The 16,640-nt window shown below is 37.2% G+C and overlaps 1 protein-coding gene across 1 annotated transcript in view; it reads right to left on the bottom strand.

Annotated features, from left to right (window-relative positions):
* Window positions 1-14,120: 14,120 nt before the first annotated feature.
* LOC149074622 (uncharacterized) overlaps window positions 14,121-16,640 on the bottom strand; it is a 48,246-nt gene continuing 45,726 nt past the window's right edge. The window contains exons 6-8 of the mRNA XM_089246994.1: window positions 15,110-15,271; window positions 14,819-14,985; window positions 14,121-14,598 (exon numbers count right to left, since the gene is read on the bottom strand). Coding sequence (XP_089103120.1) covers window positions 14,356-14,598; window positions 14,819-14,985; window positions 15,110-15,271 — 572 coding nt within the window. The 3' untranslated portion in view covers window positions 14,121-14,355. The remainder of the gene's footprint in view (window positions 14,599-14,818; window positions 14,986-15,109; window positions 15,272-16,640) is intronic.

The raw sequence follows: 16,640 nt of genomic DNA, 5'->3' as shown, positions 1-16,640 counted from the left end.
ATTGTTGAGAGTATTGTGCGATGAGATGAGCACCGATCACAAAAATCTACTTTTTCATTCGGAAGTTCGTTGGCTGTCCCGAGGTAAAGTTCTGAAGAGGATATATGAACTTCGAAAGGAAGTTTAATTGTTTCTTATTGGTAAAAAAGTGATATGTACCACTTCTTTCAAGATAAGAAGTGGGTAGCCAGGTTGTCATACCTCAGCGACATATTTTCTTTCATAAATGAGTTGAATTTGAAACTTCAAGGATCATAAACAACGAAGTTTCATTCTTGGAATAAGGTTGAATCATTTAAAAAGAAACTCTGCTGAAAATGATTAGTGAAAATAATTACGAAATGTTTGTCATACTCAGATTATGTTATGGAAGATACTTGCATTCAAGCACCCTTATTACAGATGTTAGTGAATCGCATTTAAAGATGTTGCTATTTTCATTTGAAAAATATTATCCGGAACACGACCCAAAGGAAAAATACATGTGGATTGTGAATCCTTTTCTTGAATACAAAACAGCAGCCCTTTCTTATCAAGAAACCCTTGAACTAATTGAATTGTCATCAGACAAAGAATTGGAAAGTACTTATAATTCTACTAGCCTTACAAAATTCTGGATTAAAGTAAAAAGCGAATTTCCAAATATGCATGAGGTGGCGATGAGACTTATTTTTCGTTTTTCTACCACGTATCTTTGTGAAACGGCTTTTTTCTACTATGACTGTGCTCAAAACAAAACAGAGAAACCGTTTACAACTTTTTGACCGTCTCCGTTTGGCTGTTACTTCTTAATCCTGGGCGATTCCGACCAGGATTAAGAAGATAACAAGCAGAAAACAACGACAAGAGTCTCATTAGTGCCATAATCCATGGTAAGTCACTCTTTTTGAAGTTATAATTTTTGTTAAACTGAAGTATTTCGTTTTAAAATTGAGGTATTAATTCGTGCTGGTAGTATAACGTTAAATTCAGATTCGTGAAACTTCATTTAGATATTTCAATTAAAATATTAATTTTCCTGTTTCTGAAATATCTAAGGTGGGTGACGTGGTGGCTAGTGTTTACCCTGACATCTTTCTGCTAGTCTGCTGACTTTTTTGTAGGAGTTACTATGTACGCAGATTTTTCTCATTGATTTTATGTCGTAACTGAGAACAAATGTTCAATTTAATTATGGTACAGTGACCAGAATTTCACATTATATAATATGAATTTTCGATGATTAGAGAGAAAGAGAGAGAGAATGTATGAATTTTTTTAAGCTATGGAATAATATGTTCAACGCAATCATTTCATCTTTCTTACTCAATAAAAACTTCAAGCTCGTTAACATCCCTCATTAAACACGTAGATAAATAGACACCTATTAATCGATGTATGCGTAATTAGAAATTTGATTTTTTTCCTTAATTATTCGAGTTAATCATATAGGCCTAAATAATGCGGAATTACTTATTAATGGTTCACGATTACTATAGTAAAAGTTCGTGTAATTACATATTTATTTATGTTTCTGAAATATTTTAAATTTTGTATGACTTTACTCAAGACCGGGCCCCAGAGTCATGAAAAAATAATTTGCTGGGCCGCGATATCGAAAAGGTTGAGAACCACTGTACTAGACTACAAAGGCAACGAATCTCTCAATCTTTCCTTGGAGCTCGTGTGCACTGAACGGGACCATACATAGACGGCCGGACCTGACTCAGGCCAAGCTCAAAAGTACAAGCAACTTCGTATGGTAGCGGAGAGTGACGTCATCCTTGCATAACTCGCCATCTGGTGGCAGCGTCAGGAGTTGTGAGCTTGGCCTGAGTCAGATCCGGCCGTCCATGTACGGTCCCGTTCAGTGCACACAAGTTCCAAGGAAAGATTGAGAGATTCGTTGCCTTTGTAGTCTAGGACGTTCACACGGAAATGGAAAGGATGTGGGTTCGATTCCCCACAAAGGCAGTTGGATTTTCTCTCTTTCCAAAAATTCATTTTCGCAACAGCCAGTTGTTAAAACCTTCGGGTGGAGAGTGACGTCATCCTTGCACAAATTTCGTATGTATAGCTTCAGCGCTCGACGTGATTCTCTATATAACTTTTAGACCCCTTTAGTGGTGAAATTTTGGAAAACCCCCAATTTAGTGAGTCTTTGGAATGGAACTACTTACCAAATTTCATACTTGCAGCTTCACCGGTTTTGCTTCTGCGTGATTTCTCTACGCAACCTTTGGATCCCCTTAGGGCCGAATTTCGAAAACCCCCTTTTGGTTAGTCTTTGCGTCATAAAACGAAACTTTTGACCGAATTTCATGAGTATAGCTGCAGCGGTTTCGGTTCAGCGTGATTATTCTGTTACTTTTAAACCCCATTATGATCTCTCCCCTCCCCCTTGAGGGGCCGAATTTCGAAAAACCCTCTTAGTTAGTCTTTAAACCATGAAACTAAACTTCCGACCGAATTTCATGAATTTGAGCGGTTTCGGCTCGGCGGGATTTCTTCATATGTTACATTATTGAACTCCCTTATGAACCTCTTTTAACGAGCGAGAATTTCGGAAAAAAAACCCTTCTTAGTTAGCCTTTACGTCATGAAATAAAACTACCGACCAAATTTCATGAATGTTACCTATGAAACCCCTTATGACCCCCTCAGGGGTCGAATTTCGAAAAACCCCTTCTTAATTTTTACGTCATGAAATAAAACTTGTGATAAATTTCATGTGTGAATATAACTAATTAATTATAATATGCCTTCAGCAGTTTCGGCTCGACGTAATTTCTCTGTTACTTTTGAAGCCCCTTATGAACCCTTAGGGGTCGAGATTTTCCAAAAAACCCTTCTTAGTTGGTCTGTGAAACGAGTCATGAAAAATAAAATTTCTGACCAAATTTCTTGAATTTCAGCTGTCACGGCTCGGCGTGATTTCTCTATGTAACTTTTGGATCCCCTTAGGGGTCAAATTTTGAAAAACACTTTCTTAGTGTTTACGTCATGGAACCAAACTTCTGACCAAATTTCATGAAGCTTCAGCAGTTTAGGCTCAGCGTGATTTGTCTATGTTACCTTTTTACCCCCCCACCCCTCTAGTCGATTCATCGTTTTTTCTCTTTCTTTGTCCGTGCTGTGCTTGATAGACACTATCTATAGTAGAAGGCCTCTGCGCGATTTTCATGATGTCACTGAAGAAGGTCGTCTCACCTTTAGCCATTGGATATGGCAGGCCGACGCAAGCGCCATCTTTACTCTTTTTTGTAGTATGCCCAATGTCTATAGGTGAGATGACCTTCTTCAGTGACGTCACGCGCGTCGCGTGTAGGCCCTCTGTATAGATGGTGTTGACTTGATTGTACGTTGTGTCACTCTAACACTCTAGGGTTGCGGGTTTTTGAAGTCATTCTTGGCTTCTATTGGCGTTCAAAATAATAATATTTGAAAAAATATTCACTGACCCATAATAATTTTCCCCTGGATTTTTTTGCATTGCTGTGCATATTTAAATGAGTAGAATCAGGGGAGGGGGGCATGGACTTTAGATACCCTTCAGAAAGTCGCCAAATGTGTCTTGCACTTTGGAAACGTTTATTTATTTTCTCACAAGCACCTCCACATTTGTCCGACTCTTTTCTAGTGTCGGATTTGATTGGATAGTTAGTATCACGTGATCAATGACGTCTGATTAAGGATTTCCTCTCTAGTTTTGGCTGTTCTTCGTAGTTATGACGATTTTATTTATATTTTTGACATTATCAGCCAATCAGAATAAGGCTACTGTGACGTTATAGAAACATCACGGTATGTGTAAAGTGTACCTCCTGCTGTTACGTTTGGCAACTTATCGCCAAACACCAGCGTCTATTAACGATTTCGCTTTTATTTTGTCATTACGTCTCGTTTGCTCACACGATAATAAATTACAATGATATAATTTAACTATAATACTATAACGATCATAATAATAATGATGATATATATTATATAATAATAATTATATTGACATGCAATAAATACAGTGGCTTGCCGAAACACAATTTCTATGTTTGGTTTTCTAATGAATCTATCAGCATTATGAATCAATAAATGATAGCAGGGCCCAGCTTCGCTGGGCGCTCGCTTCGCGAGCCGTTACTATTGTCAACTTGATGCAACTGAACCACATTTTGATTAAATCAGAAAAAAAAAAAACATTTTTTAGTGATTCAATAAACGATAACTTATTATACGGGGGTGCCCCCCCATTCCCCTTGTATCGCCAAGTTCGCTGTTTGGGAGACCCCCCCCCCCCCATTCCCGTGCATCTGACAATTTGTGGTGAATTATAATATAATAAATCATGTTTATCCCGTGCAACGGTTAAAAGAAAAAAATTAAATGTGATAAGAAATTAAACTTTTCAAACGAAGATGCTAGAAAAAAAAAAAATTGGATTTTACGAAGGGACTCGAACTCATAACCTTCGTTTCAAGCGTCCCGCGAACTTCCCACTGTATCAATCCTGGTTACCGCGCTGAAGTTAAATTTAGAATATCCATTATTAAATGTCGCTAGGAAATATGGTGGCGCCAAATGGATCAAAAGTTACGGTAGCCTCGCGGTCTACTGTGACGTTTCTATGACGTCACAGTTGCTTGAAAAAAAAATAGCGCCAAAGCCACATGCAAAAGGTTACAAGGAAGAAAATCCTGATTTTACGTCTATGATCACGCACGTCCAATCAAATTCGACACTAGAACAGAGTCGGACAAGGATTGAGGCGCTTTCATTTTCTCTGTGCTTGCCTGCTCCAACTGAGTTATACTGCCTTCTTTGTTTGCTAGGGCTTTAAACATGCTTAGTGAAATAATATTAATAACGGGGGCGTTACAAAAAACTGAATTCTCTTCCTGATTTAATCAAATGTGGTTCAGGTGCATCAAGTTGACAATAGTAAAGACTCACGAAACGAGTGCCCGCCGGGCATTGCTATCATTTATTGATTTACAAATCATCCAATACATTTTGCATTGCGATAAAAAGACGCAGCATTTCTTATTCATATTTTTATTATTCATATTCGGGGGTGAGAGCTCATGACAAAGCAATAGAAATATCACATTTATGGTTATAGCTGTAGCAATTTCAATACTTTACTCTTATGTCTCATTTGCATATTTGCATGAACGAATGTTCGATTGGACGAAATGTTTTCTGCACCATTGGATTGTTGAACTATTGGTTGTTGGTATTCTGCTCACAGGCGCGTTTCAGTACCGATTTTTCTTCCTGTTATTGTTGGTGTTAAACTGTTTCTGTTTGGCTGAGATCTAGGAGCTTCGAACACCACGTTCATTTTTTCAGTGAGTTTTAATTTTGCAATTTCGTGATTTTTTTTGATTCGGTAGTTTCCGTGGACCGTTCGTTGAGTTCTGTCTGAATTATTCCGACTTATAACGTGGGTTATGGATTATTACACGTATGTATTAAAGCACGTGTGTGTGTCTGCCGTGAGTTTTTTTCTCGATTTCTTGAATTATTGCCGTAGAGGAAGGAGGATAAAGAAAAGAAAAACAAGTGAGCGGTAAAAAAAAACTTTTTTATTTTCCTATACCTCGGGTTGCACTAGGATTGCAACCCGAGGTCTTGGTGCCAATAAGGGTAATTTACACCTTCTCTTACAAGCGGTTGGCAAGAAATTCGGATGATCTCTGTTTGACGAATCAGCAATAAATACGGCAACCTTGTCCTAACCTAACCGCATGTTAGAAAAAGGAAGGAAAGGAAAAGTAGAAAATAAGAAAAAAACAAATGAAAGGAAAACAGTATAATAGATAAGTATAAGAGATGTATACTTATCCTATTATACTATATTCTCTCTCTTATCTGTAATACTTAGGCTGAAAACATAGTGAGACGGAGAGCAAAGCAACGAGGGAAAAGAGATCGACGCACCGAAATAGTAAAACAGATGAATTCCAATGCGACTGCGCATAGTGGCGCTCACCGCAACAAGGCGGGAACTTCGCGACAAACGATGAGAGCGGAGCGACCAAGATATTTTGTTTTCGTTGCTCTTGTAGCGATTATCGACATGAACGTTGAGTTGCTAATCAGTAGCGTTTTTGCTAAAAATCTTTTATGGGATCAAAAAATTCACCATTATACAGATTCCTTCTCGACAAACTTTGGAACAAGGTGGCAGAGGAATTAAACTCAACAAGTAATTAATATTTCCAAATAAACTTTCTCTTATTTCGTTTTATTATGTGTGTTGTTACAGTAATAACGTTGAAATATGACATTCGTTATAGTAGAAAAATGTACAACATTTTCTATTATGTACAGCTTGTATATAACTTATATTTTATTTTGACATAAGAGCATTTTATAAGTTTCCCTAACGAAGTTGGGCATATTCGTCGGCTTGTTGTTTTCCCGCGCACAGTTGTCTCCATTTTGGAACTTCAGCAACTGCTCATCTTGCATACTAATACCGTCCTTGTCAATGATTACGTTATGCAAGAAACAAATGGGTTTTAACAATTTTGTCTGTATCCGGTGATGTTTCAATGGGCTTTCATAGTAAACGAAACTTAGCATTAATTATATCAAAAGCACACTCAACAACAACACGTCTTGCACGAGAAAACCTCATATTGAAGCATTCTTTATCGGAATCTAAATTCAGCCTGCGGAATGGTTTCATCGAATTGTAACAATGGGTATGCTTCATCTCCGATGAAAACGTACGGGACAACAATCCCAGAATTTGGCAATGCTTTTCAGGGGGAATATCCAGCCGTTTCGATTCTATCTAATGAAATAGTACTGAAGAACGGAAGGTACCTCCGTCACTCCGCTTACCATATCCACCAACATCAATTGCGATGAATTTATAATTATCATTTGCAACAGCTTGAAGAACAATAGTATAAAACTTTTCATAGTTATAGTACATGGTTTCTGAGTGAGTGGGGCATTTAATTCGAATGTGTTTGCTGTCAATGGCACCTAGGCAATTTGAAAAATTCCATTTTTCGTAGAATTCTTTAGCGATTTGTGGAACATATTTGCGGTGGGAGTATTGGTTGCAACACTTCCCAAATTGCTTCTATAGTTTCTCGTACAATTAATGACACTGTTGTCGCACCCATCCGGAAAGTGAAACCCAGGCTCCTGAAAGATGATCCTGTAGCCCAAATACCTAAAAATAAAATACTATACACTGACACTTAATTTGGTTGGTTTTTTTATTTTAGGAAACCCGGTGCGAGCAAAATGGAAAAGTTTGCGTGACGCTTTCCGAAAAGAACTAAAAAAATTTCCTATCAGCCGTTCCGGGGATGCAGCATCTCAGTCCTCTCGGAAATCATCATAGCAATATTTTGAAAGTTTTAGCTTTTTGCAAGTTCAGTTCCCCTTCGACAAATACCGGAAATTTGACTAAAGTGGAACCTGACTGACGGTTTAGTGCGGGATATTGATATGGAAATAGAAAATACAAGTCATGAGACCGAGTCAAATGGTGAGGAATCATTACTTGATTCATCAATATCAGAGGAAAACAATTCAGTGCAGGATGAGGGAAATGAATTGGGAAATTCCACCACTCCAGTTATTAAAGGATTAAAACGACAAAAGCAAAACGATTCTGACATTGGCACTGCTCTTCTCAAGTTGGAAGAAAATAAATTGAAAATTATAGAAAATAAACAGCAATGCAGATCTCGTGATGAACATGGAAGTTTTTTTGACAGCCTACTACCACATGTGCGTGCTCTCGTGCCCCCAAAAAAATGATATTGCGAATTAAAATGCAAGAAGTAGTTCATGACTTTTTTTACGGACAGCATGAGCCAAATCAATATGAATGAAACTCAGGGGGTCCTAATGCTCAATCCATAACTCGTGTCTACCATCTCGATCCTTCAAAAGTTGTAGAAGTTCAGAATGTACAAGATTGTCCAGCAGCTACGTTTGTAGTCTTGTTAGTGTGATATGCCTCTTTTTTGTGATTTCCGTTTATTATTTTCAATTTAATATAAATTGTTAAATGTAAATTAAAAATGTTTTTCTTACCTTAATGTCACTGCAAGACGTTCTGTAGGATTGATGGGGTTGCGATTGAAGTTCGTCCAATTTTTTAATAACTTGGGAGTAATTTTTTCCAAAATATATATGGTGAAACGTAGATAAAATTATACGAAAATACGATACAAACTTTTCTGAATGTTCTCAAAGTTGCTGGTACAGATGATGAAATTCATCGTCTATAGCCCCGTTCACATGTGCAAATATTGCGGTAGTATTGGGAGTTCTAGCACCCGCTTGACGATTTTTTCCCTTCGTAAGGAAAGAAATGGAGAGCAGTCATTGGTGAAAATTCTTGAAGCGGGTTTTAAACCTGCTTTTTCTCTTTCCCATGTGAACGGGGCTTATGTGTTATGTTTTATTTATACCGTGGGCATTACAACTGCGGATCTTTGTTTTATTTTCAACAAATACCAAATCTTAAGCCCAGAGTTTTCCATCAGCAACAGATTCATCTGTGACTGATCAATTCTACAACAACGCTTGACTATGCGCGGCCATTCTTTGCTCGATGCTATATTCTTCCCGCGTTTTTTTTCCTTTCATGCGTTGCTTTTCTCGCCGCCCCACTATGTTCTTAGCCTTACAGATAAGAGAGTATAGGTACGAAGTAGATTTCTCTTTTCACCCTCATCTACCAGTTCTTTTTCGCTCTTACATGTATATAGTATAAGGATACGTCACGGATGTAAAAAGAACTACATTTTTTTCATAGCCTTGAAACAAAGCTTCGAGATGATGAGAAGAGGAGAAAGAAAACAGAACTTTTTTGAATTTCTCTACTGGCGTTTGGACGCAATATTACGTCCTTGATCGTAAAGTGGTTAAACTTCATTTTCACTGGCATGATATAATCAGGGATGCCCTTACAAGATGTGACACCCTTACAATAATAGCTGGGCCAGAAATCTTAATAATTTCGAAGGCTCCCTCAGTACTGATTTTGTATATTCTGTAGGATTAGGAATCGGCATCCAAAAATTCATGCATTTTTACAAAATATACAGGTGTTGAAAACATCCGTACAAATATATAAATTTATTTTGTTAAATGTTAATTAAAAACAAAAAAAATTAATGAAAATTTCAAACTGATAAAATTTTAAATTGATGGAAAAAATAATTCCAAAACCAATTAAAGTTAGGACCTTATGAAAGATATTGAAAACTAATAAGAATTCAGAAGCGATGAAAATAATTGGCAGAGATAATTCCAGCACCAGTGAAAATTAAGAATAAATAAAATTTAGAATCTCAGAAATTATTAAAATTTAGAATCTCAGAAATTATTAAAATTCAGGATTCTAGAACCGATTAAAATTTACAATTTCAGACTTACAGAACTGATTAAAATTCAGAATTTCAGAACTGATCAGAATTCAGAATTTCAGAACTGATCAGAATTCAGAATTTCAGAACTGATCAGAATTCAGAATTAGAGAACAGATCCGCATCCGCTCCGTGTGCAAGGGGCCTAAATCCTTTGAGCGTTGGATGTAGGCACAATTTTTATTCCATTTTCAGTTTGTTAGTGCAGATACGGATGCTCGAGAATCTTCGACTTTGACGAAGTAAAAGGTATATACAAAATATATACTGCATAACCTGTCACTAAGGACACTTGTATATCCTGAACACCTATCTATATTGGACAGTTTTGTATTTAACAGGAAATAATCTTATATCAATTCATGTCCACGATATACTCCATATCTTGGACACCCTCTGAGTTCTTATGACTGAAAACAAGGTGTATGTCTGTAAGTATTTCTTTGTGCCTCTATATCTATGCAGCCGATTGTCTGCATAGTGTTGAATACTTTACAGCGTATGTAGAAACGTCCTCCCCGCTTGTTAATACAAGATTCCTCGAAAGATTGGTAATAGTTTTGGAGATGATGATTACAAGGACGAAAATTCATCTCTGCCTCCAAGGGGACTCGAATCCCGGTCTCTCGTTTGCCGGGCGAGTGCTCTACCAACTAAGCTATTGTTAAGCTATTGTAACCGAAACGGATTGAACATTTCTCTCTTGGAGCGTATATATATGTTCAACGGCTCCGACATGGACGGCGGCAGCAATCAATTAATAGCTCCCTTTCAACATGTATATTCGCTTCAAGGGAGAAATATTCTGTCTGTTTCCATAGCTTAGTTGGTAGAGCACTCGTCAGGCAAACGAGAGACGTGGGTTCGAGTTAACACCTTCTATAGCAGAAAGCCTCCGCTCGAAGCTTTGACGTCACTGAAGTCGTCAACTTCACCTGCGGCCATTGGATATAGCAGGCCAACGTATGCGAAGTCTTTACCTTTTTTTTTGCAGTATATTCAATGACTATAGGTGAAATGAACGACGTCACGAGTTTCGCGCGGAGGCTTTCTGCTATAGACGGTGTTGTTCGAACCCCGTGGAGGCAGATGAATTTTCTTCCTTGTAATCATCATCTCCAAAAATATAACCAGTCCTTCGAGGAATCTAGTACTTGACAGTGTATAGATTTCTCTCTCTGTCTCAGGCAGATAAAAAAAAACAGGTTAGTTGAAACAGCTTCATTGTGTTAACCCGCAAAATAGGGTGTAACAGTTGTATTATGGTGTTTTTCTTAAAACCGTGTATGTGTGTGTGAGCATCCCTTTATTTCTTAGATTATTTTTTTATTTCTCCGCAGTTTAAACTTTAGTCAGTACTCAATGGTTTTCTGTAAGTGAAGTATGTTATTTTTGACTTGCTACAAAAGTGTGAAAGTAAATTTAAACTTAACACATTATGAGTAAACGAAAGTTTGTAGAGTTGACCATCGAGAAGGAAAGAGAAGTTATTGACTGTTTGGTGACTTTGAGCATAATCAACCAAAAATAATCGAAACTTTGTTTGAATTACGACGTAAAATTGAAATTGAATGGGCATTTTCAACAATCGATTGGACAAAACCATGCCTTTTAACAAATTTTTTCCATAACCACTAATTTTATATAAGTGGAAAAAATGAAACGACTATTACACTCAAAACTACATATTTAATTCCAGTTAAATTTCTTAATTATAAAATATTTTTAGTAATAAAAGAGATATTTTTTATAGTTATTTTCTAATACCTATTCAAAAGGTTAATGCTTGTAAGCATATATAATGTGACATTATCATTAAAAGGCTTTAACTAGTAGAATAATATTCTACTAGTTAAAGCTTTTTCTAGATGCCGTAAAATATTTGTTTGTACCTCTATATCTTGGACAGATTTCAATGGAACCGTAGGTGCTCAAAACTAAGACGGGTTTTACTGTATTTTTTGTAATTTTAATATGGAATTATTGTTCCTTACTCATTTTTGAGGATGATTCTGGACATGCAGCAATTGCGAATCCCGGTCTTAAAGTGAAGTATTGCAGACTCACGGCTTGCTGGCGTGAGTCTGTTACACGTTAACAGACCAGTTAACACCAGTCAACACGTTAACTGGTGTGGTTTTCGGCCCACCAATAAAGAGAAAAAATGTCCATTTGCGTGAGCAATGGCCTACTATTTTTTCTCAATCATTATCATACCCGATTGGATACCCTTTCTTCAAAATTGCCCGACAGTTTGAATTTCTTATAAAAATGGCCTGCAAGCCAAGATTTCGGGATAGTTGAATGATTCCATTAGATTTCAACAAGACGACTCTCAATTAGACTTTACCAAATTGTCTAATTTCCCAGTGCAGTGATTTGACTCGGCAATTCCAATCTCGGATGCAACATTTCTAGAATACATATTATAAGATTCTCCTTTTATCCCTCTGGGTGGAGATGAAAAGAGTTTCGCACGTAGCTTACAGATGATTTACGAATTGAAAACTATCTGCCATGAAATACGCGATATTACATAGAATATTTCGAGACCAGTGATGAGAGACTTCGCAAATTGCCTCATATGGTGTATCCAATCACAAAGATGTTTAGAGGACGTAACTTACAATATATATTTGCATTCCACATATCTCAAACGTGAAATCAATTGCCTGTGTGTTTACTTTTATTCAACAGCTGTATGAAGTTGCTACAAAAAGCGCCCACCATTTCTCACTTTTAATTTAAAGGTGATATATATAATAACCGCAATCTCATATAAGAGTAAGAGCTGGCCCGTAACAAGGCTGAGGCAACCGGGACGATGCCCAGAGGCCCGAGCCGAATTGGGGGGCCCTACAAAAAAAGTACCCTTATTTTGCTTATTTCTTGGAAATTTTAAGTTTCTTGTTTGAAATAATTTGCAAGAGAGACTCGCTTCCATAACGACTCATTGAAAAAATGAGAGGGAGGAAAAACTCCTCCTTTTCTGAGCATAACCCTTTCCAGGGGGGACCCCAAGAAAGCATGCTATTTCCCTGGGTAAAAGTTGAGGCTTTTCAAGAAATCCGCATCTGCACGGAGTTAGTATTTCGAGGTGTATAAAACGCTCTTCCAGAGAGAGCTCTCAATGGATCTAAGTATACAGCATATAAGCATGCACTTTCTGACAGGGTTGCTAATGAGTAGATACGATACACGTCATCTGTATTGAGATGTAGTTAGAAAGTGATACTAGTGTCTACAAGAAAGTTTTTGGCTTGTGTGAATGACCGTATGGAACGAATGTAATGCATGGATTAATATAATGTATAATCCGGGTTTTTTTTCAACATGGGCTTCAGATGTCTGAAATCTCAGACCACCGTACGTTACGATTATGGATACACAATTTTGAATAAATGCAATAGTAAATTTTAATACTGCCCAAATTTTTACAGCAGAATCGGAACGAGCACCGTGAAGATTTTTTTATATTGTTAAAACTTTGCTCAAAAAGCCCAAAAACGCGGTAAAGAAAGCCTGGCTAATAACAGACGTGTTAGCCAGGCTTTCTTTTTCGCGTTTTGATGATAACTTTACGTGGACAAACTCGTGTCAAGACTGGCGCAATACTTTCCAAGATGTTCATGGGCAAGTAGCGTGGCCGCTCCACCACTGGCGATTATCGTCAAATCTTGGAGGTTATGAAGGTATTGGAAGGCTGGTCGAGTACCTTCCAGCTTCCAACCCAAGTCAAAGGTGTGCCGTTTTACTTCCCGATTTTCCAATGCGTCTGGCCACACATCGATAAAGGCAAACAATCACCAACACGCGTTGAAGTATTATTTATTTCCTTGGATAATGTTCTGGAAGCAAATATTCATCGGGAAACATTGAACAAGCCTGAGCCAGCGTGTAGACAAACTATTGTGCTGCTGATTCTTTGCATCAGGGGAAGGCAAATATTGGAAGAAAATATTTGTGAATGAGTATTGGTCCAGGCTTGACACGGGTGTAGTCTTGGCTCAACCGTGAGGCACAAACAGGGCACCATGCCTCTTGTTTCCGCTATTAATTTCTAAGTCTCATATGCTTTTTTTCTGTTTTAATCTGTCAATTTGCGTTCTGTTGCGTTTTTTTTTTTTAAATTTTGTATGTTCAGAAGGTTTCTATTTAGTTTAAGTTTTTTTAACGTTTTCGTTTATAATTTGCATATTTTTTATCCTTCATTTTGCAATGTTAAATGTTTTTACTTTTAATTTTAGTCTTAATAATGTTTAATATTTTGTGCTTTTATTTGTCAATTTACTTTACTTTCATATGTTTACTTTGACGTTTTGTATGTATTTGTTGTTAACCTCTTTTAAGCACAGTATATTGTCGAGAGCGTCGTTTGCTTGTATCGCTGTGAAATTACGATCGCTGCGTCGAATCCACTTTGCCGTATTGCTGTAAAGGTGGAACGGCAGAACATATTGATATTAATTTATTACATTTTTCGGGTGTATTATGCAGATAAATTTGAACTTCGAGCATGGTTGGAGGGACAATGCCTGATCTCAGCGTCAATATTGGAGACGACTGATCTAATGTATATGCATTCATATGAATTGACATCGTCATCATCCTGCCCCCCCCCTTTTCAAGTCTATCACCGCCTATGACTTTGAGCAAAAGTTCGAATGCTACTAAAATTTTTTCATAGCGCTTGTTTTATTGTGCCATAACATTTGCCGTAAAATTTAGGTTTTGGACTTCTTTTTTTTTTTTTTTTTTTTTTTTTTTGCGAAATTTTGTAGCCTTAACCGTGACCGCAATACGCCAAGGGATGTTAGATATCTGGAGCTCATGCTAAAAACACAATTTCCTGAATTTCATACATCAATTCATGCATTAGTCTCCCTCCCGCACAGCCTTTTAAAATAGCCAAGAAACATTTTGTCCACCCTGTACATAGCTTCTTCATATCATATGGTCCCACGTGATGCAATCACAAGCTATTGGAGCATAGCTCAGCTACAATCCATATCTCATTCAATCTTCCGTGAAATCTTGTGATGTAGTCGTACACCACCAAGTAGTATTCGTTTTCTTTGAAGCATAAACCTTGTTCTTGAAGCTTTTCTCGGAAAATACTTATTTCCTTGTATATCCTCTCCGGTGATAGTAAAAATCCACCAACTGATTGCACATACATTATGACATCATCCAGTTCTGTTATTTTAATTTGAGGCTGTTATAAAGATAGAAGAAACGGAACAAAATTTGTTAATCTTATAAATAATTCCATCGTATAAATCAACGACAAGAAATTCAAATACATGCAAAATTTCAACATGCCTTGATTTCAAGTCAAATCGCAATAAGGCAGCTGAATATGTCAGTTATATCTGGAATCAAACAAAAAGAACAGGTTACGTATATTAATTTCTTGTATAACTTGCGTTGCTTACCATTGTTAGACCTGCAGCCGGAGGTACTGCATGGAAACGCTTTGGCAAATATAAAGAGACAGAAAATGTTTGATTGCATAGAATATCAGGCATCTCTTTCTTTTCTCTCACGTGCAAAATTCCTGCTGGTCTTGTTGCACCAATAACTTCGAAATTGGAGTTGACACCTGAAGTCACAAGCATTTCTCAATTTTTGTTTGTGAAAAAAAATCGTACGAATAAGCTGAATACACTAGTACGACACCGTCGCGTCGTGGCTAAAGCTGAATCACAAAATTATAGAAAGATTACCGTGTTTATAAAGATGAAGGGGCATAAATGCTTTCCAGATGCTTCCTTTCGTGAAAGAGCAGAAATCGGGATAGTAAGTTGCAAATCGAGCACCGTAGTATCTCCTTTTTTGAATTCCATTTTTATGTACCGATAACACTTCGAATCTTGGACATTCCAAACCTAGAAGAATGTAGTAAAATATTTTAAGAGTGATACCTCATAGCTAAAAATTAGGGCTTGCATTAATTCAATACACATTATTAACTGGTTAATCACAAAATTTTAATCGATAAATCGACTGATTAATCGAATTTATCGAATATTTCCATATGCTCACCTTTTATAACATACGTATTAGTAACTGTTTGATGCCATAATTGATGCTATAAAAATATATTTTGTTAATTTCAACGGATCTGTTCGATAGATGTAAACAAATATAAAAATGGATTAAAAGAAATTGGGGACCATCCGATTGAAGCAATTTGATATGCTGAACACATTTGTCAAATCCTGAAATTTCTTCACTTGGATCTTGTTTTTAGGATATCAGTTATTTTAGGTTACTCGCCGATTTCGAAACTTCTTTCGATCTTTGTGTGACGTAACTTGTTTCCCTAGGAAATTGCTCCTAAATGATACTGGACTGAAGAGAAGGAAGCTGAGGCCTCCCGAATACGAAAACTGCTGTCCACAGTGGCAACACCATCAATAGCGGAAGGCCTCTACGCAAATCTCGTGACGTCACTGAAGAAGGCCATCTCACCTATAGCCATTTCATATACTACAAAAAAAAGAGTAAAGATGGTGCATGCTATATCCAATGGCTATAGGTGAGATGCCCTTCAGTGATGTCACTAGATTCGCGTGGAGGCCTTCTACTATAGATGGTGTTGACAGTGGATACAATGAATTTTTGTCTTGTTCTCTACTACTACTACCAAACCACACATGCACCTCGTCCACACTCCTCTGCGGAATTTCTAACGAACTGGTGCATGTTGGAATGTGCGTGCGTGTACGTATCATGAACCCAACGGGAAGTTTATTACTGTGTAATGCTTGTTATATGTAGTGCTGCCATCTGCCTTTATTTTTTCTAACTATGAGTAAAGTGGTCTTGTATTTTAAAACTTCCGTCGAACTCAATTTGAAACTAAAATCATCACCATTTTTCGTTGGGATGAAATGTGATAGCCCTCCTCATGTGCACCCTGGGTAACGCCAAATCTACCAAAAGTTATTGTTTACGTAAATATCTGTGTTTCATGTCCTTAACATGCACTCTCGCAGAAAAATGCATGCTTATTTCCACACATCTTGCAGTTATTGTCTTGCGTCTCGTTCCGCCCTGTTCACGTGCCTTTTGTGTAAAACCCCTCATTGTGGACCTCACTTGTGGGAAGGGTCCTCCCAGATGAGGCTCTAGTGGTGCGGTGAATAACTCCAATATTGAATATACGAACTTGAAAAGGGTTAACAACTATTTATTAAACTATTAATAATTAAACATTCCACAATTAAACAATTAAGTATTAGGACATAATTA

Source organism: Pholcus phalangioides, unplaced genomic scaffold (assembly GCF_987345545.1).
Source record: "Pholcus phalangioides strain wild (caught in Gottingen) unplaced genomic scaffold, Ppha-v1.0 ptg000017l_1, whole genome shotgun sequence".
Classification (NCBI taxonomy): domain Eukaryota; kingdom Metazoa; phylum Arthropoda; class Arachnida; order Araneae; family Pholcidae; genus Pholcus; species Pholcus phalangioides.
Note: the sequence above shows the minus strand (reverse complement) of the source record. Positions and strands in the feature narration are given on the sequence as shown.